This window comes from Amphiura filiformis, chromosome 11 (genome assembly GCF_039555335.1).
Source record: "Amphiura filiformis chromosome 11, Afil_fr2py, whole genome shotgun sequence".
Lineage (NCBI taxonomy): Eukaryota > Metazoa > Echinodermata > Ophiuroidea > Amphilepidida > Amphiuridae > Amphiura > Amphiura filiformis.
This window is the reverse complement of record NC_092638.1, coordinates 11,539,857-11,561,809: the sequence shown is the minus strand read 5'-3', so window position 1 is coordinate 11,561,809 and position 21,953 is coordinate 11,539,857. Positions and strand designations below refer to the sequence as shown.

The 21,953-nt window shown below is 36.7% G+C and overlaps 1 protein-coding gene across 1 annotated transcript in view; it reads left to right on the top strand.

Moving 5' to 3' along the window:
* LOC140164346 (cytochrome P450 2J6-like) overlaps positions 1–20,881 on the top strand; it is a 61,662-nt gene extending 40,781 nt beyond the window's left edge. The window contains exons 2-3 of the mRNA XM_072187619.1: positions 10,398–11,354; positions 15,619–20,881. Coding sequence (XP_072043720.1) covers positions 10,398–11,354; positions 15,619–15,800 — 1,139 coding nt within the window. The 3' untranslated portion in view covers positions 15,801–20,881. The remainder of the gene's footprint in view (positions 1–10,397; positions 11,355–15,618) is intronic.
* The last annotated feature ends 1,072 nt before the right edge of the window (positions 20,882–21,953 follow it).

The window sequence follows — 21,953 nt, the reverse complement described above, 5'->3', positions numbered from 1 at the left end:
GTAAAGAGCCCAATACGTAACAAAAATTAGACCCACTCGAATGTTTTTCTTTCTTCGATAAATATTAACTGGAGGTCAGCTCATGTCCATATAGGCGTAAAAATCCGGATTAAAGAGCTTTTCCGACAGTGTAACCTCCAAAACGCATAAAAAATGTAAAGAGCCCAATACGTAACAAAAAATTAGACCCACTCGAATGTTTTTCTTTCTTCGATAAATATTAAATGGAGGTCAGCTCATGTCCATATATGCGAAAAAATCCGGATAAAAGAGCTTTACCGACAGTGTAACCTCCAAAACACATAAAAATGTATAGAGCCCAATACGTAACAAAAAAAATCCAGCCGAAAAACACTGACAAATATTTTGTTCTAAAAATACTCAAAATGACTCTAGAAAGAGTCACAAATGACTCAATATGAGTTACTGGGTCAATATAAAGTAATTATATAAGAAAAACACGCACTAATAATCATAATTTGCTTTAAAAATAACCAGAGCCCAATACGTAACAAGAAAAATTCTAAGTCTAGAGAAAAAACACTGTCAAATTTTTTTTTCTAGAAAGAATCAAAATGACTCAAAAGGATTTACTGAGTCAATATAAAGTAATTCTATAACAAAAACATGCACCTAAAACCCATAATTTGCTTTAAAAATAACCAGAGCCCAATACGTAACAAAAAAATTTTAAATCTAGAGAAAAAACACTGTTAATTTTTTTTTTCTAGAAAGACTCAAAATGACTCAAAATGATTTACTGAGTCAATATAAAGTAATTCTATAACAAAAACATGCATTTAATCATGATAATGTCCTTTTAAAATAACCAGAGGCCAATACGTAACAAATAAATTCCAAGTCTAGAGATAAAACACTGTCAAATATTTTGTTCTAGAAAGACTCAAAATGAGTTACTGGGTCAATATAAAGTACTTCTATAAAAACACATGCACATAATATCCATAATTTGCTTGAAAAACAACCGGAGCCCAAAACGTAACAAAAAAATGTATAGAGCCCAATACGTAACAAAAACCACTACAGAGGGAGGGAGTATGAATAAAGTAATTTTAATCAAATTTTAGTTTTGTTACGTATTGGGCGGGATGAATTATTTTTTGCCACTTTTTGTTCTAGGTAGAAGAGGTTGAGCCCAATACGTATCAAATTGATACGTACTGGGATTTTGTTACGTACTGGGCTCTTACATACGCTAGGCCATGTAATCCATGAATGTTCTTACCTAAATGCATAGCGTGTGCACTGTGCAGTGAGTGAACCAACTCTGTTGTTCAGGGAAGCACATCAGTCATGTGCTTGAACAAAGAACATAATTATGAGCTTGCTTTTGTGGGTTTGATACACACATATTTACAGTCGCACAGTAAGGTCAAGGGGTCGTCAATAATGCTGTTTTTGGTATCAGAATAATTCTAAAAGATCAATCTATGTGAATATGTTCTCCATTTTGGTATGAAGTAGGAAATATTTGAGATATGGCAAATTCGCAATGTTAAGTTACTTTTGGGACACGCTGTACCACACAGTGTCGACACCCTGTATTATAAATATTCACTTAATACTCCGTTGGTGAGCGACGGGCGATTGGTATTTCACCGAACGCAAGAAAAGGAGTCCTTTATAATTGGCTAGAAATCGATCGCTAGATCGCTCAGTGATGAAGAACAAACTCAAAATGTACAGATGTATTCAATTCTATTCTATTGACGCAGATAAAGAAAGTGGCATAGTGTCTCGATATGTGCATGGTATTATAGACTTGTGATTTACGTATAAAATGCAGTAAAATATATCCACAGCAGGCAGCAATCGCCGGTGATTAGTGTATTGAATTTCCAGTTAGTGTATTGATAACAAAACCTGGGTTTTACCTGACAACAAATCGCATTTTCTTGTAATGGCAACATCATATGGGGTACTGAGCATGCGCAAATCGTAAAAAGGTGTAGAATAGATACTCCGTGGTATCTCATATCGTGTAAATGGTATGCTTAGCCTGAGTCGCTCGGCCTATCTCGAACAAAATCACCATGCGTAGCTGTTGAAAAACGAGAGGATTCGCCGTATATCACGGCAATTTGTGACACGAAGATATAGGGATGATGACGTTGTGTACCAGTGCTTTCTTCCACCAAGATGGGCAGATCTTTTGTCGAGGGATGCTTGGTAGAGGAGGCAGATGGCTGGAGCAACCTCTTCTGCAGTTTCCTTCAGAAGTCTGGCAGGCACACCGTCAGGACCAGAAGCCTTGTATGGATTAAGATTCTTCAGTAACTTGACAATGCCTTGATTGGTGATCTGGATACCATTAATTAGTGGATGAGTGCTGGGTCCAAGATCACGTAGAGTTGATCAATCATCCTTGGTATAAACTGGCGATTCAGCAGATTGGCCTTGGACTTTGGGTCACTGAAGAGATGATTACATTCCTTTAGAGGAGCAATACCAGCTTGATCACAACGCTTGGCATGACAGAGTACCCTCCAAGCTCAGCTCCACCAGATTCAACCAGCCATGGTTTAACATTTCTACCAAACGGATCTGTCGAAGGAAAGCAAGGGCTTTCAAGAAATCTAGGAAGACAAACAGAGACATTGATTGGAAGAGATTTAGGCAATTGAAGAAGCAGAGCCAAATTACCTGTCGTCAGGCCTACACCAAGTACCTTACTAATATAATACGCAGCGAACCTGGTGCAAGTAAAAGACTGGGGCCATTATCATTATTATTCTGAAGATACTGTTCAATCTCCCTGGATAACAATTCCACTGGAGTAGATGTTGTGTTGCGAGAGACAAACTTGTCTGCCCATTCCTTGGTCTCCTGGCCGATCAAATCAAAATCACCATGATTCCACAGGAAGATCTTGTGACGAGATGGTTTCACTCTGTTTGCCTGAGCATTTCAATCAGCATACACAATGCCATGGTCGCCCAAAGCTGACAAGCCCTCACAGCGGTTGATTAGAGAGAGTCGATTGGTAATGATGATGTCAAGTATACTTTCATTACAGGTTGGAAAGTCAACAAGTTGTTCCATTCCAGGTCGAGCCAGCATCTGCAGAAATGATTCATTTAATTCAAGTGGGTACTGGTGGCCGACGACTCGGTCTGTAAGTTGGCATCACCTGCTATCCATACTGCCACACCTGGGTTGGAAACGCATATTTCCTCAATAACCTGGTTTAAGACATTCATGTAAGGCTGTTTGCTGCTAGGGGGCGATACAGTGCACCAATAATGATAGTTTGCTTACCACTGATGATTTTGGCACCTAACAACTCTGCTTCAGACTCAATCTGGAGTAGTTGGCTGATTAAGCTAGAATGGACACCAAGCAGTACTCCTCCCCAGCCATCTTTACGGTCTTTTTTGTACAAGTTGTAGCCTGGTGGAAAGATTTCACCTTTGCTCGTGCCAGGTTTCAACCAGGTTTCGCAACCGTATATAAGGTTAGAACCAGTGTTACTCTCTTTAACAGATGGTTTTGCTGGAGACGATTGAGCAGATTGAGATCTTGGCTCTGAGGAACTACAGCTGTCTGTTGAACTGAGCTTGCTGCGGTCAAACACGTCTCCAGAGGCTGACGAGTCTATGCTACAATCTGCAATGATGGAGTCAAACAAGCTGGCTGATATATCTGGCAAGCCACAGTTAGGGACGCACCATTAGACTTCAAGGGGGTGGTGAGGAAGTTTTGAAAAAAAAATTCCCCCACTATATGACCAAAAAAAACCTTTCCCTACCAACACTAAAAAAAAAAACTTTCCTCACCAAACTGTACAAATGCATGAAAATAAAAAAAAAATAAAAACTTGTTGCCTTTGGCGACGAAAAAAAAAACTTCGCCGCCAAGCGCGGCGAAAAAAAAAAAAATCTTGCCCGACCCCAACTTCCTCCACCCCCCTTGAAGTCTAATGGTGCGTCCCTTAGTGCACTTTCATGGTAAGTCAGATCTGCCCATGCATGAGAACATGTCTTCAGACATTTTAATGCCGTCAGCATGGAACCAGGTGTTACATTCTTCGCATAAGATACATGCTTTTGCACCTTTATAGTCAGTGCATGCTCTTCTATATTCACCACATGGGTACTTTAGTAACTTTGGTCCTGGATTGCTATATACGTCACCTGCTTTCAAGATGATTAACAGGAGACCCAAGATAATACGTAAGGCGAGGCTATATACATGATATACGGTTTACAACATCATGAACATGGTGGATGACATTTACAACATGTCCATGTCCATTATTATATACATTATTAAAAAGATCAAAATTAAAATCAGTTCATGAGAATTTCACACATGGACCATAATGCCATTACTACAGGCATGTAAACGTAAGCAACATTGATCAATCAATCACAACACACACAGTCACAGCACAGCAGGTTGTTCGGCTGTAGGATGGAGGGTGAACAGGTGTTGATGGATGAAGGGTGAACAGGGAGCACACCAGGATGGAGGATGAAGGATGTGAGGATTGGTAACAAGGGTTGGTATAGACAGGGATACAGTCTCTCTCTCTCCAAACATAAACATTGGAAACAATAGTGTCCTACCTGTTTTGCAGCACTCACTACACCGATCGATCGCTACAGTAGGTGATTGAAATGCTTCCAAATTCGGCAGTCTAATTTAGGTAGCAGGACACAGCAGTTGGCGATTGATTCAACGGTGGGATGATCTAAATACGTCAAATCCACGGCAAGGCTTGGTGTAAAGATGGTAAACACCAAGGGGATGACGATTGGGTGCAGAAAACCACACAAATTAAGATAAAAACAAAGATTTTGCGAGACCGATCTCAAAAATGCGCCATATTGGTCATGCGCACGAACCACTAAACCTGTGGGGCCCTTGGTGGGGTTCAGGGGGCGGAAGCTCCCGGTTTTTGGCATATTAGAAGCTAAAAATCCGTGTTTCATTCAGAGTACAATTTTACAATGAAAGTAGTATAGATTGTTTTTAAGCTGCACTAAAATTTGTACAACAGTTGTCCTTAATTTTAGATTTTCATTTTAATTCTCATTATATTAACATTTCAAATAAATAATGTGCAAAAATTAAAACTAAAATTTATACAATATGGTGAACACTATTAGATCTATGTAGTCTTGAGGTAAAAATGAAAAAAATACAGAGATTTAAGTTTAACAGTATTACGAATATTTCACTGGGGATCTTTGAGTCTGTCTAGATTATATTAACTACGATGAAATAAAAAAATTCTCAAGAAAAATGCAGAAATCTACTTGTATTATCATGATTATCATGATTATCTAATACATCTCATTAGTTGAAACTTTATTAATTAATTTCCTTCCCCTTTCATCTTATTTCCCATTTCCTTTTTTTTCTCCCTTCCACTTTCTCTTCTTCCCTCTGTCTCTCGTTTTTCCTTCCCTCTTTTTTCTCTTCTTTCCCCTTTCTCTTCCCTCGTTTTTCTTCCCTCATTTTCTCTCCTTCCTCATTTCCCCCTTCCCTATTCTGTGCCTTTCTTTCCAGTTGTTTTGTGTCCGGAGGGGTAGATCCCCCTCCGCCTACTGGTTACACCACTGGAGACCGTATTATGTTTATTACAATGTGTACTTATTGATATGGATCGCAACGACCAAAGGCCAAAAAACACATTTTAACCACCACGGGGTATTGCGAATGCACAACAAAACACATTGTTTGTATAAGTAACTGACTCGCAGATATCTAGCACTAATCAAAACAACTTTTCAGATAAAATCTGCCAAAAATACACAAAGTACATAATTATTTAGTTACTACAATTTCAGGCATCAAATTGGTACTATATAATCATGGATTTTAGTTTTCACCTCAACATAAAGGAAAAAAAGTATGTCATTAAGTTGTTATGAACTTTTTCCACATACTTTCTATGGTACCATGTCCTGATCAGCATCAGTGGAAACTCCTGGTTTTGGTGTCGAATTCAAAAGAAAGAACGCTTTAAAACAAGACCAATGTGAAGGGTGCAAGGATTAATCTTCATTATTTTTGAAAATGTCATTATCATTTAATTTTTTCAAGAAAAATGTCACGCTGCCATCTTTTTAAAGGTCCCAACATAAGACACATGGCCAACTGCACATCCAGAATATGAAACAGGGGTGTGTCACATGTTGCAACATGACAACATCGGGTAATTTGGAAATTCCTGATTTTGGCTTGATTATTTTACTTTCCCCCTTTTTCAAATAGTATGTTTGATGTATATAGAATTGGCTTCATTATTAAGAAAATGCAAACTATAGGTGGCGCTATTGATCAAAAATCGTATTTGTTAATTTGCAAGGGGTAGGTAATCAATACCGCCATTAAAACAATTGGAATAGGTGAAACAAGCAACAAAGAGATCTTATAAACATATTTCATCAAAAATAAAAGGAATTTTTTTGTATTAAAAGCTTGTCAGAGTAATTTCCAGTATATAATAATATATATTTCTATATAAAAAATACTGTGAAAGTGAATAATGTTGCAAATAAGGGGAAATTCAAGTTTGAAATGACTCAGAAGCATCTGTATACATTAGCATGATACCGCTTTTAGCTGATTAAGCCTAAAATTGGGTTGTACACATGTTTTGTTTAAAAAACTAATAAATTATCACATCAAACAACCGTGGGAACAGTCCGGCAATCACAACTTTATGCCTTATATGTTAGAAAAATAGTTATCAAGCACGAATCAGGTGTTTTTATTTGAAACAAACTCATATTGACTTTGAAACGTATAAAAACAATCGTCTCTCACCACGCGATTTTCAAATTCCCCGGGCAACGAAATTGACTGTGGAAATGACGACCCAGTAATACAATGAAAGCTGACGACAAAATTTTGTGCGCATCGCGCACATTGGCCCCTCAAATAGCAAAATTCATCTTCATTTTGGGCTACAATAGTCTGAAAGTGAAAAATGTTCACGCATGAAGCACGCGAAAATAACAAAATATGCTTATACCCCCTCTAAATTTGCCACGACTGTAGATCTTAGGCCAATTGTGAGTTTAGGGCCTCCAAATTTTTGCCTGGCCCTGGGTGCGAGGCCAAAGCGGAAAGAGGGAAAGACAACTTTCAAGGGGGGCACAATACGATAATCGTCGCCTATTTATAAAGACTTCCCAATTGCGCCTAGGCTTGACCCCAGTTCAAGGTGTAAAAACTCACTAATTACCGCATCCTATCATCAGCCATGTTTTGACCTATTTCTCAGGCAGTGGCGGATCTAGATCAGTCAGGAGGCAAGTTTAGAAAAAATGAAATAAAATTTAAGAAATGGCCGCGGAGCAGGGGGTGTCTGAAATAAGAAACTTTTGCAAAATGAAGACCCAATTGAAGTGATTTGGTGGACAATTTTGGCACTTTTATTGTATAAAATTTTAGTTTGAAAAAGCCAACATTTTGTGAAATGAGCGGTCCATGAAGCCTTTCGTGGACACGTTTTCCCTATTATTGTAGGCCTATAAATATTGTGTTAAACATTAATTGGCAAATGTGCGCAAGCAGAAGCGAAAATGGCCACGTGTACATCGATTACGCAGGAGGGTGTAAGTAAGAAACTTTAGCAAAATGAAGACCTAATTGAAGCGATTTGGTGGACCATTTTGGCACTATTAGTGTGTTAAATTTTAGTTTGAAAAAGCCGAAAATGTGTGAACTGGCGGTCCATATGAAGCCTTTCGTGATGGACATATTTTCCCCCAAGTTTTCTCTTCTCTTCTCTCCTTTCCTCTTCTTTTGGGAGGAGTGGGGCCCCCCCTGAATCCGTGCCTGTTCCCATGTTCCCCCTTTCCGCCATGTTTTCTCTTTTCGCCCCCTTTTTACCTTTTCTCCCGATTTTTTCTTTTTATCCGCCCTCATTTTTGCTTCCCTTTTCTTTCTCCATTCCAGACTGGGTCCCGTCTGCACCAAACTGGTGTTGTTACTGTCCAATTCGGTGGATTAAATCCGCTTAATCGTAAACTTTCATCATTCTTTTGTCTACATGTAACACGGGTGATGAAATGCAGTTTAATATCCACGCCAAGGCCACACCATTTCACATTTTAGGTGGAATAGACCTAATGGGGGGGGGGCAGCTATGGCTGCCATTGAAGTGTAGGAATGCGTGAAAATGGATTCGTCTAAAGACATCGTTAACAGACCTTCGAACATTTGCTATATGATTTAATCAGTATAACTAGCTGTGTTCACATTGTCGGACGTAAGCCCAGCGGAACTTGGTCGGCGCAAGTTGCTAGGAGTAGCGATAGGCGCTACCAGGAGTGGCAGTACATAGTGCAGTTATGTCCACGGCAAATTCACCGTGACCTTTCCAGCCATAAACCCTATTGTGCAATGCAAATTTATTACCACGTGATAATATTTAATCCAATGAGCGATCGAAATGTCAGCTACGGTCGACTAATCTAATCGATAATGACGCTATTGACATGTACGAGCGGAGCTCCACTGAGTTTTGGGGTATTTTTCACTGGTTTGCTGTCATTTACTCATCAAGGCGGTCCCCCGTTGTTATAAGGACTATGCTAATTATTTAAAGATTGACATGTAGAGAATAAACCATATTTGAATGACAGAAAGTACTAAATTTGTACCTATTACGGTTTCGTGACACCAATCTTCCAAATACGACCAAGCCAGGGCTGCCCGGTGAAGCAAATGTGCATTGGAATAACACGGGGGTTTGGATAGATGGTAGGATTTCTTTCTCATTAAAATGTATGGTATCTTCAATATGAAAGGTCAACATTTTCAATTGATCGTCGGCTTTTCCCAGCTACATACACTTTAAGAATATATCATTAGATTTATAAAATTTACTTCGAGGACCGTTATATCAAAAATGTGAAAAATATCAAAATTTAATAATTTGTCATAAAATTTGTATTATATCGTGAATTTCAAAAAATGAAAATTATTTGATATCAGAGAGACATTCTTCGTATTCAAAATGCAATTCGATATGTCTGATGTGCTCTCATATCCCACAAAAATGACTGTCGAAACGCTCAAAACGAACATTCCAGATCCCTTAAAGGGGCTCTGAGAAAATTAAATACTGTAAGACCCTACCGAGCAGCAATTTAGTGACAACAATCTGTAATATTGAAGATATGAGATATATTGTGAGACAACTTATTATCTGCTATTGAACTGTGTTGCGCGTGTTTAAAACTATTTCTGAACTATTTCTGACGCTGATTGGAAAAAATATTCTGTACATTTTAAAAACTGGACAATTCTCTGTATACGGTTTTCTATCTGATTTCAAATTTAATGTTTGATGTGGTAAGTTTGGTGCGCATATCTCTTCTGCGGAAAAGTGGTTTTCAGATCAAAGTAGCCGGCTCCATATGATCCCCAATCCCCATCCCCCTTTCAGCAACCATAATAAAGCACAGATAAATACCTTTAGATGCTGAAAGGGGCGGTTGGGGGTAATCTTTAGAGAAGGATAGGTACATATGTGCCGACTATATATGTCGCATATTCACCTCTAACTATAACGATACATCACTTTTATGATGTTACTATGTAGATGTGTTATTATAACTTGACTATACACATTGGTCGCGTTTTTGCATGTTTTTTACTAGAATAATGGCAGTAATTGTTTTAAGGCTACTTTATGAATGGGTCATATTTATGGATTTTGCTCAAAAGAATGGGCCATATATTTGGATTCGGTAGCAAAATCAGTCGGAACTCGGAAATACTGATTTTGAGATATAGCCAAACAAAGGAAATATTTCCATTTGTTTCCTGTTGTTTTAGCAACTCTTGAATTCCTCATATCTTTGGAATTTCACTGGGGCTTTCTACAAAATCCAGCTTTGTAAATGCTTTTTACTAATCTATAAGAAACTGAAAAATTAACATTTCCGAGTTCCGATTGATTTTGCTTGATCGCATCACATATGTGTCGCATGTTAACCTCTAAATATAACAATGGATCATTTTTTATGATGTTACTATGTAGATGTGTTATTATAACTTGACAATACAAATTGGTCCTGTTTTTGCATGTTGTTTACTATATAATAATGGCAGTAATTGTTTTAAGGCTACTTTATGAATGAGTCATACTGAATTTGCTCAAAAGAATGGGTCATATATTTGGATTCGCTACATAATAAATGTGGACCGATTTTTCACCCACTGACGGCACACCTATGCCAAGTTTTGGAACAGGTCCCCCTCCTCCGGGTACTTGAACTACTATTAATTAATTGAATAAATGAGGTTGTATAAATGATTTATAACAAATTCATTAAAAGCCTTACTAAGGGTAGTTCTATTCTTGTTTGATTTACAAAATTAATAGAATATTGTACTTTTTTTCATTTCAGGTGTGATGTTTGCACCTAACCGACTTTGGCAAGAACACAGAAGATTTGCACTTTCCGTTTTTAGACGTTTTGGCGTAATAAAGCAAACTTTTGAAGACCACATAGCCACAGAAGCTGACTGTTTAAAGAAGGAAATTGATTCATTAGGAGGTCACAAGTCCTTTGATCCATTTCAGCTTCTCAACAACGCTGTGTCCAATGTCATATGTTCAGTCATTCTGGGCCGGCGATTTGAGTACGACGATCCTAAGTACCAGAATTTGCTTCATCTCCAACACGCACGATTGTCTTCTCCGTTGTTGTTAATGGCTTTTATTTATATGCCATTCCTGGCAAAAGTACCATTCGTTCCTAAAATTGCTCTCAAATGTATGGTAGATCTACGACAGACCTGGGAACGCATTGTTGAAGAACATCGAACAGATTTCGATCCGTGTGACTTGCGCGATTTTATAGACGTTTATATCCAAGAAACCGAATCAGTCGAAGAACATGAAGCGCAAACGAATCTTGACATTTTTGAGCTTTACGCAATTATTGATGATCTTTTTCTTGCTGGAACTGATACAACTGGTACAACCTTAAACTGGACTATATTCTACATGCTCTTATACCCGGACATACAAGAAAGAGTGCAAGAAGAAATCGACAACGTTGTCGGCCGAAATCGCTTGCCCATACTTTCCGATAAGACCCATCTACCATACACCGAAGCCGTCATTCTTGAAATACAACGACATGCGAGCGTTGTTCACATAACTCTTCCTCGTTATATTCAAAAGGATGTGAGTTTTCGAGGACATATCTTACCCGAAGGTTGCATGATTTTGATCAATTTGTTTAGCGTGACAAGAGATGCGTCAATTTGCAAGGACCCAGAGGTTTTTCAACCTGAGAGGTTTCTAGATAAGCAGGGGAAAGTCGACAATTTCAAAGGGCAAATTGCATTTGGAGTAGGTACGTTTCAAAGCAGTGTACTTCCAATTTTCTTGAAATAATTGTAAACAATACTAAAAATGCGTCTAAGTTGAATTTTTTTTTTTCAAACATTAATTGTCAAAAGTTATTTATACCTTGGGAAGAAACTATCAAATTATAAAAGCGCTAATCTAGAAACATAATTAGGGACTGCTAAGGAGTACCAGATATAATTTTTCCGGGCGAAACCTGGACGGAATTGCTTAAAATTATTTCTTTTTGGACCCTGTTTCTCCATGAATCACGACATATTTCTCTTTATCTGGGTTTTGAAATCTCGAAACGACAAGCCATAGTTAATTAAGGGCTAGGATGGCAACGTTTATTAGCAATTTTATTGGAAATGATTAAAAATAGATATTTTTGAAATTTAACGGTCCTCGAAGTAAATGGTAGAAATCTAATGATATGTACTTTAAAAAGTGTATTTAGTTTGAATGAAAAGCCGGCCATCATAATTATTAAAATGTTAACCTTTTATATTGAAGATATATATTTGAAAACGCCAAAAAAAAATAATGGAGGTCTTTTGGGGAGAAAATGTATATCTTCAATATGAAAAAGTATGTCAACCTTTTCAATTAAATGCAGACTTTTCATTCTTGCTACATACACTTAGGTACATATCACTAGGTTTATAACATTTACTTCGAGGACTGTCAACAATTTCAAAGGGCATATTGCTTTTGGAGTAGGTACGTTTCAAAGCAGTGTATGTGGTTTATCAAAAATATCAACTCTGAAAAATTTGTCATAAATATTGTATTATATCGCGAATTTCAATAAATCAAACTTATTTGATATCAGAATGACATTCCTCGTATTCAGAATGCAATTTGATATGTCTATATGTGTTCTCAGGTCCCACAAAATACTGTGCAAACGTTTATATCCGAATCCTTAACATGCATGTTACAATTGAGTCCAGAAAGTGTTCATCAAAGCAATTTTCTCCTTATTTCATTACTTAAATTTTATGTTTTTGTTCTTTTAAGGACTCGGATAGCGAGTAAATTACATTATGAATATGCGGAATACCGTATCCTCATGCTATCAAATAATTTTGCTTTTTTTTTAAATTTCGTGATATAATATAAATTTTACAACTAATTATTAATAAATTATATTTTTTACATAACAGTCCTCGAAGTAAACTTTATAAATATATATACAGGGTGTCCCCAAAAAAAGAGGCCCCTCATTGCGCCCTCTTTTTCTCCTATTTCTGAAAAGTTGATCAAATATATTTTGGTATATAAAAAAACATTGAGTCGTTAGCTTAAATAAACTAAAACAATTATATCAATCGGCTCACAACTTTTGAAGATATGCTCTTTTAAAGAAATGTACCCATTTTTCACTCTGTCCACGGAGAAGGTTTGGCTACTTCAAAGATTGAAAAGGAGTACACATACCATGCATGAATATCAAACATTCCTCAATGATAACTTTATAAAATTACTTTATTATGGCATGGGTTTTACCGGTGGGTTTATGGGCAATGGATTTTGTTAATAGTGTCATTAATTTGTGGGTAAAATGGATGCCGAATGGGACTTCTTTTGCTTTATTTGCAATTACTTATTTTTTCTTGGTTATTTATTCATTTTTGTTTTATTATGTTTCTTACTTGCTTACTTTGTTGTTTCTTGCTTTCTTTTTAGGATAAAATTTCTCATTTTAGGATAAAAGGTAGCCCTGTTTGGTTTGTCTTTGATTCTTCTGAAGTAAGTTTACTGTGCTGCTCTGCCCTCTACCTGGTTGCCTCCTTGGCGAATACAGGTTTCAGCCCTGGTCCTCATTGCATCAATTGCGCTGTGTACCATCCTTGTGCGCAGGATACTTGCAAATGCATTCAGTAATACGTTTGCGAAGATCTTGGATTTTGCCACAAAGGAAAAAAAAATCAAGTGGTGTGAGGTCTGGTGATCGTGCAGGCCACTCCACAGCATGAGCCATCCCAACCACTCTGTTTGCTATCCGTGGACAGAGTGAAAAACGGTACTTTTATTCAAAAGGGCATATCTTCAATAGTTTTGAGCCGATTGAAATAATTGTTTTGGTTTATTAAAGCTAACGAATAAAGGCTTCTTTACATACCAAAATATATTTAATCAACTTTTCAGAAATAGGAGAAAAAGAGGGCGCAATGAGGGGCCTCTTTTTTTTGGGACACCCTGTATATTGATAGGTACTTAAAGTGTATGTAGCTGGGATAAAAAGCCGTTCATCATATGAAAATTTTGACCTTTCGTATTGTATATTTCTTCCAAAGACCTACATTTTTAGGTGTTTGGGAAAAAAATTCAATACGAAAGGTCAAAATATTCATATCATGGACGCTTTTTCTCCCAGCTAGGTACATATTATTAGATTTATAAAGTATACTTCGGAGACTGATAAATATCAAAAATATATTTTAAAAAAAATGTCAATTTCTCAAATTAATTGCCACAAAATTTGCATTATATTGCGAATTTCAAAAATTCAAAATTATTTAATATCAGAAGGACATTCCTCGTATTCAGTGGGTAACCGACCCCTTAACAACCGAAGTATTAATGATTTATTTTGTGCATGCAAGATATCACAGAGCCACCTTTCTAACAAAATCAGAAGTATTTGAAGCAAAGATGGCGCTAGCCAAGTTCAATGTGGCAGACACATGGTGCAGAGCGGAACATAAACATATAACATGGATCCAATGCGGGATCCTCGTTGCATTAACGACGAAAGTTCTCAAAACATCTCAAAAAAAGTAACTACCCCCTTAAATAATGACCATTATTCAAAAACAGGTGATTGTATTACAAATCTGTAAAATGCGTTGGAAGCAGAATTTATTTTTTGCACATTTTGACACCTCATTTGCAGCAATTGACTAAATATTGACGTCACAGCGTACATTTAAATCAATGTAACCCAAGATTTGAAAGTTGCAGTAAATTGTATTGATTTTGTATTCAGTGTAATGGAAGGAAATCTGTGTGTTTGATATCTGAGTGTTTTTGTATAGTAAAATAGTACAAATTTGTATGTAAGTGCAACTTTCAAATCTGGTAACTAATGGTAATAACCTCATTGACTGCCACATTACTGAATCAAAAAGTGTTCATCAAAACGCATCTTGTTATTCTTTTATTTGATTCCGTGTTTTTTGCACATTTTAAACCGAAGTAGTTGATATTGATAAATTTACAACAAGCGCCAACACAAAAATTACTATAGACCTACTAGCTCCATGCACAGAGTCACTTTTCTAGCATAATCAAAATACAGATAAAATCAAAAGTAGATAAATCTAAGATGGCGCTATCCAAGTTCATTGTGTCAGACAGATAAAACAGGCAGACAAATAATTTTAGATCAAATGCGGAAAATCGATCGCAACTGAATAACCATAGAGCATGTGTGTAGACTTGCTCCAAGTCCTCATGCTTTCTTTAGACTAATGCATTTGATCAGTTGATCATTTATATTCATCAATAATTAAAAGACCTATGGTACAACCATACAACATAAAGTCCGCACAAAGAGTAACGCAGCTGTTATAAACACGTCTATAGCTTCAGAACTAATAATTGTTTTTACAATACTTCAACATAGAGAGAAGGATGATTTATTTACGCGCATTTTGATACCCCATTTGTCAAATGTCGTTCAATATTAACAACACAGTAGTCCTTTCAAAGAAAAATGCCCGAATTTAAAAGTTGCAGTTTACAGCGATCAAATGTTATTATGCCAAACCTGTAGCACGTAAAGCCCGCCATTATATTCGCGCTTACTTCAAATCAATACAAATAGCTGCAACTTTTAAATTCGGGTATCTTTCCTTCAAAACACTGCTGTATTGTTAATATTGAACACAATTGGACACATTGGGTATCAAAATGCGCGTAAATATATCATCCTTCTTTTTATGTTGAAATATTGTGAAAACAATGATTAGATCTGACGCTATAGGCGTGTTTATAACAGCTGTGTTACTTTTTGTGCATACTTTAGAACATCACCCAGCCATGCCTGAAGTGAAGGGGAAATGACCTTTTAGTGTGAGAGTACCCTGTCTCTTGTATAGAGTATCCTACATGCTATTGTGAGCAGCCAGCAGGAGTTTCCCGCTTGCACAATGCATGGATATAGAATGACACCCTGAAATTACATTAAAATGCCTGCCTGTTCTTTTCTCCTATTTTCCCGGTTATTTCAATATGTTTAAATTAATCTGATTTTATTTCAGGAAAGCGGGCATGCCTTGGTGAACAACTGGCCCGGATGGAACTATTCATAGTGTTCACGCATTTGATGCATCGATACACCTTTCGAAAACCTACCCCAGATACAACGATGAATGCAAAGCCACGTGCAGGCGGTGTGCTAGCTCCAGAACCGTACCAAGTCCTTGCTATTCCACGTTCGTAAGCATTATGCGGAGGCACCGTATTTAGCGTTAGGATATTTATTTTTTTCCTTTATTTTTCACCCGGGTAAGTCGGGTAGAAAATACAAAAAATAATTAAATGTCCAAAGCTAACGTTAAATACGGCGCCTCAGCCTAATGGCCTTTTACAGCCACGTGACATTCTTGAGTCCCATGAAGCATGGATGTGTGTACAGCCTACTCCACCCAAATGATCACAGCAACAACACTGAAGACCTGAGCGCAAGAAGACCGTAAGTCCACTTGGCCCCTCAACATGCATACACTAAAGTTGCCTATAGTTTCGTATAGCTTGGTAATGTTTTATACATGTTCAGGGGTCAAAACAGATCTTTCACAACCTTTCATGATGTTTTCACCCTGGAACATGTATTAAACATTACAAAACCCTAACGAACTTTAGTGTATACATGTTGAGGGGCCAAGTGGACTTACGGTCTTATTTAGCTCAGGTCTTCACTTACTGATTGGTACTACATGTAAAAGTAGGCTAGTGCACGTATTATGAAAACTACGATATAATTACTGTAAAATGATAACACTTTTATTCCACCTAGTTTGGTGCTGTCGTTGTTGAGATACGATCGATAAATCGAGTTTGTGCCACTTTGACTGAATAATGACAATCATGGATGACGCTCATGAGAATATAGGTAGAGTATAAGTAGGTGAGAGAAAATTGACAAAATAGTTAGGTATTTCATACATTTGTTTTATTAATCATCAATGTGTACCACTTTTAGTTCCCAAAATTTGGAGTTAACATTTTCAATGGAATCCAAATCGGTTCCCACATTTTTCATTATTTTTGATACTTAACTATTGATTTAAAAAAACCTTTGTACTCCCTCACAGTAGCTGTTCATGATTTCGCAGTATTGGTGTTCAGCATTCATTGTGCATTGTCCTAACGAGCATAGACTTAAAATATAAAGCAACGTATCTCACCAACGACAGCGCCGAATTTTATTGTTTTTAAAAGCTTTATACTGTATAATGCTTATGCGCAAACTTAATACGTTTTATTACATATCCGTACGATATCGCAATAATGATATGACCCGGTATTTTAGGGACAGGCTGTACACTGTACGTTCAGTAACTATGAAACAGTTAACTGGAGTAAACGTTTACTACATTACGTTTCACTACCTGAAGAGAATTGATCAAAAACTGAATTCCCTCCTGAGGTTGGTATCTGTCAACGAGTTGACCACATCACCAGGCTGTCATTAAAGCAGTATTATGGCACACATGGGTCAATGAGTTACATAAAAATGACCTTGTGTTAGCTAATACTAGTATGTATACTTTGCTCCATATAGTTTATATCTCACTCAACAACCTGTCTTTTTTGTCTATTATTTCCTAATTGAAATATAAAATATCATTAGAACAGCTGGCTAAAATGTAAAGAAGAAAGTATTCTGATTAATATTAGCGTTATTTGGAATCTGAAGTTGTTTGATATTTGGTAGCATCTAATTATGGCTGTTATCTTTACTAGAGTTGCTCCAAATTTAAGCTAATAGTATATGACATAGTATACTTTGCTCCACGTATATTAGATTTCATTCAACAACGTGTCTTATTAACTATTATTTCCTAATCGAATATAAAATTCCATAAGAACAACTGGCTAAAATGTAAAGAAGAAAGTATTCTGTTTAATATTAGCGTTATTTGGAATCTGAAGTTGTTTGATAATTGGTAACATCTAATTATGGGTGTTATATCTTAACGTTTTTGTAAATATAAAACTTAAAAGAACAGACTTTTCGCTATAGATTCTTTAAACGAATTCTGTCCTAACAATGATGTATATAATACGTAGCGGTAAATTTAAATAGAAAGCAAAATTAAACTTCAACGCTACTCAGATCATGGAGGTAGTAGAGAAGGAGAAAGCTCACACGCATTCTATTGGGCAATCATAATTGCCGCCCTTTGAGGTTTCCAGACCAACGTTGCGAATATGTAGCGCGATTATCACTTATAATCTGTTGTGTTGTATACATGCATGGTCGCACACTTGTGTGCGCTATAAATATGATGAAACAGCATAAGTCATTCTTGATGAAATTGATGCATATTATGCTTTACATCTCTTTCATTGGCTAGTTAAAAAGAGGGCTCAGGACGCGGTTTATTTTGTCACCTCGGGGGAGGATCAATTATTAAAGTTTTGGGTAAACAAATAAAATCGGACCAACCCGGGCAGTAACGAGCAACACTGAGCTACATCTCGGTTGATGGGAGAATTCCTCGACTTAACAATGCGCAATTTATTTTAAATAAGATCTTCGTATTTTTAAAACAGTGCTTAAAACAATTTTACCCGTCCTTAAAATGTTGTGAACTGCACCATTCCATAATAAACTGTTTATAAACATTCTGGAACAACATGTTCCAACAAGTTCAACAGCTAAGTGAATGTATGCGCATCCATAATACATGTACTGCGCATACGTGATTTACTTGTCACTAAATATGAACCCCCATGAGACGGAGGCATTGCCGAAATTATCGGCGATGATCATTAGATCAAAGGTATATCTGTCTCTATTGTGTTTACAATAGGATTTACGTAATGAGCTTAACGCGAGCTCACTCCTTCTCTACTACCTTCATGCTCAGATTTGGCACACATACCGGAGCGCTTTCACCGGGTCAACCGGCGTCTTCAGCGGATTTTATTCTTCTAAAGATTTATTGCTGACAGTGATGTAGCGGCGCACCATTGGTTGGGGGAAGGCATGAGGTTGTCCCAGACAGGGTCAATGTATAACCCGGTTGACCCCGTGAAAGCGCTCCGATGGATGTAGCGTAGACGCGTAATTTTGCTTCTAAATTATATATATGCATGTAAAAATTATTTACACAAAATAAGGTCTTATCTTTTGAACAGTTTTGGTAATTTATCACTTCTCTATCAACCTCTATCAACAAAAAACCTTTTTTCCTAATATAACTACCATTTACACATCATAAAATAGTCTAAAATGTTGGAAACTTGCATATTTTAACCGTTATAGCCCCAAAATGTCCATAAACTTTTTAAATATGAAGAACTGAGCGCAAGAAGACCGTCAGTCCATATTGGCCATTTTGAGATATGATCGTTTAAACTTTTTAAATAAGATAATTTGGAAACCAAAAAAAGCCATAATATTGATACTTCTCAAGTACATGGGTATAGGCAAGAAGAATCATTTTGTATATCAACATATTGATCGATTTTGATTTAAAATGTTGTATTATTTTTTTCATTATAACAAGTTTTAAAAAAGAGTTTTCATGATTTTTATATAAACCGACATTTATATGTTATCAAAATGTTTAAACTAAAACCAAAAACATTATGCATTATCATGTTTTAAAAATATTTTCGTGTTTGCTGAATTGTATCCATAAGCAACACACTTTGACAGCTGTTTAATGCAATGAAATAGCAATGGCGAAAAATGATGTTGCGCGAACTGCTGCCCCCGTCCAAAACAGACCATTCATACCGCATTATGTCGCAAGACGACACGGTCTTGCCTAAAACGCATCTTCGCAAGATGATTTTTGGACGGCATTCTCCACACTCAAATGAATAGGCAATCTGCCCGTTCAAATTCGCGTCGAAAAAAAAATCGAAATTTATTCACTTTTTCGGGTCTATACTAGGTCAAATTTGAACCCCAAAAATGGATTTTATTACATGTTGGACTCTACTTGTTCTATTTGGATACCTTGATTCGCTTCATAACACGACACACATATTTTCTGCATTTTGTAATGCTTTTTTTCGTCATTTTGGAACGTTGTTATTGCTACCAACCGCAACGTAACCGCCTTACGGGAATTCCACGACTGACCAATTCCCAACTAGTTCTCGACTAATGTAGCATGCGGTTGGCGTTCCCGTATCGCGTTTCACGTAAATTTTGCAATCTCTCTTATTCTATGTAGAAACACGGCAGTGTATTTAAAACTGCATGAAAGTGCCTCATTGCTCATGTAGATGTACTCATACACTTCAAAATGTAAATCAAAATATTTTTAATCATATTTGGCTATGAGCTCATTAATTATTCATGAGCTGATTTGCCTAAAATTTACATAATTAATTATTAAACTTGTTTTTCTAAAAGCTTAAAACCCAAGCTTGGCAATGGTGTGCCAGTTATTGGTTTTTACCAAACCGATAGGATTGCAACGCAGTAGTTAATTATATCTCCACACCACTCAAATGTATCAATTTTGTAGGGTAATAGAGTCAACTGATTGCCCCAAGCGAGGGTGAATTTCGGGAAAGCTGAACTGGACAAGATAATCTAATGAGGGCATTAATGTAATTATGTAACATTCCCCATCTGTATCATAAAATGCCCTTGGGAGTATGGTCAAACATTTGTCATATTCTTGACTACGATTTTATGAAGACGAATTGCCGGAAACTGTAAATTATATTATGATATTTAAGAAACAAATACTTAATATTATGAAGCATACTTTCCTGTGTTGCATGCTTCAATTCGAGCAAACAAAACGTATAATGCCTTCGACGGCTCCGGTATCTCATTATATTGGCAAACGGTCATTACTTTCAAAACCAAATTAAATTGTGCATGTTTTAAGGCCTAGACGCTATGCCTCTTTTGCAGCTAAACACACATAGGAATGTGCATAATGCAAGAATATCTCAGGCATAACACAAATTCAGTGCTTGCTGAGATGCATCTGTGCAGTCTTGAGGTTTCCGAAGGGTTTGCCTGACAAACTAGAGCGTATAAGGTATCCCTCCCTCCAGACCAGGATCTCATTAAACTTGCGTATCTTCACACTGGGACCCCCAGATGCGTTTCAAAACCCCTCAGGTCAAAAATTGTCTCTTGACATACTTTGTAAACTTGTTGAACAAGTAAGGTTCGTCCTGTATATGCATGGTACCTGAAATAATAACAATAATATATTGATTGCGGTGTAAGAAATGTGTCTTCAAATACAATTTCTATATTTTTATATATTAAATGTTATACGTTGTAATAAAATTATTTTGATGTTGCATAACAAATCTTGGTGTTGTCATCGCCGTACATTTTGTCGACTTTGACCTGATGGTCTCCATTTGCTCTCAGTTTTAATACGTTCCAGGCCCTGCGCATTTGGAGACAGTAACAACTCAGGTTTAGTTAATAGGTGAAATGGGTGTACTATGCGGATGAATCCAAAATCCATTCAATCGATAGTGGGATAATAACGTTTTACGTCAACCACATACTACATCCATTCCACCTCTGGACTGAAACTGGAAAGCTGAAGACAAAAAAAAAAAAAAAAAAACCCAAAAAACCCAACAACAACAACTTACGAATGCTCTGATATAGTGATAATGGTTTCTTACGAGTTCATACATGTATCTTAACATTCATAAAAGGAACCGTTATGTTCATTTTATATATTCACAGCATCAAACGGTAGTCATTGGCAATAATATTTCGATAAATTATTACAAAATAATGAAGATAGCAAATAAAATCACTTGTAGCTGTTTAATCTGTAGGCTGTTAAGGGTGCACACCGGTAAATAGCCCCCATTGACTTTCTGTACAAATAGGATCCAAGAAAATGTCATTTCAGTGTTCTTAAAAACTTACCCTTTCTGCAAGTCGAATGTCAGATGAAGTCATCCATTGTAGAAATTACATACGGAGTCCAGCATTTTTTCCAGTAAAATGTCGACTAGATCACCCTATAGCCCATACAGCTTACACCACCTCACGAATAGCTTGGTGTTTCCGAAATGTAACACATTTTGAAAGTTTAGCCAGATCGTCAAAAAAAAGTCGGGTACTGTTCTTTTTTCACAGACAATCTATTTCCCAGGCCTAAATGAGGATTGAATATGAATTAGGGCCTAATAATTGGGCATTGAGCCTTTTCTAATGTATTTAATTCAGTCGTATTGCACGTTTCCTCGTTTGAAACACTGATTTTTTCAGGGTGTAGGAGACGTGTATTTACTGGTGTGAATTAAAACACATATGCAATTACACGTACTCTAGTATAACGCTCAATTTGTGTAGTAACAAAGAATGTCATGTGAAAGCACCCACTTATGTGAGAGGCTCATACAACCCACGGGT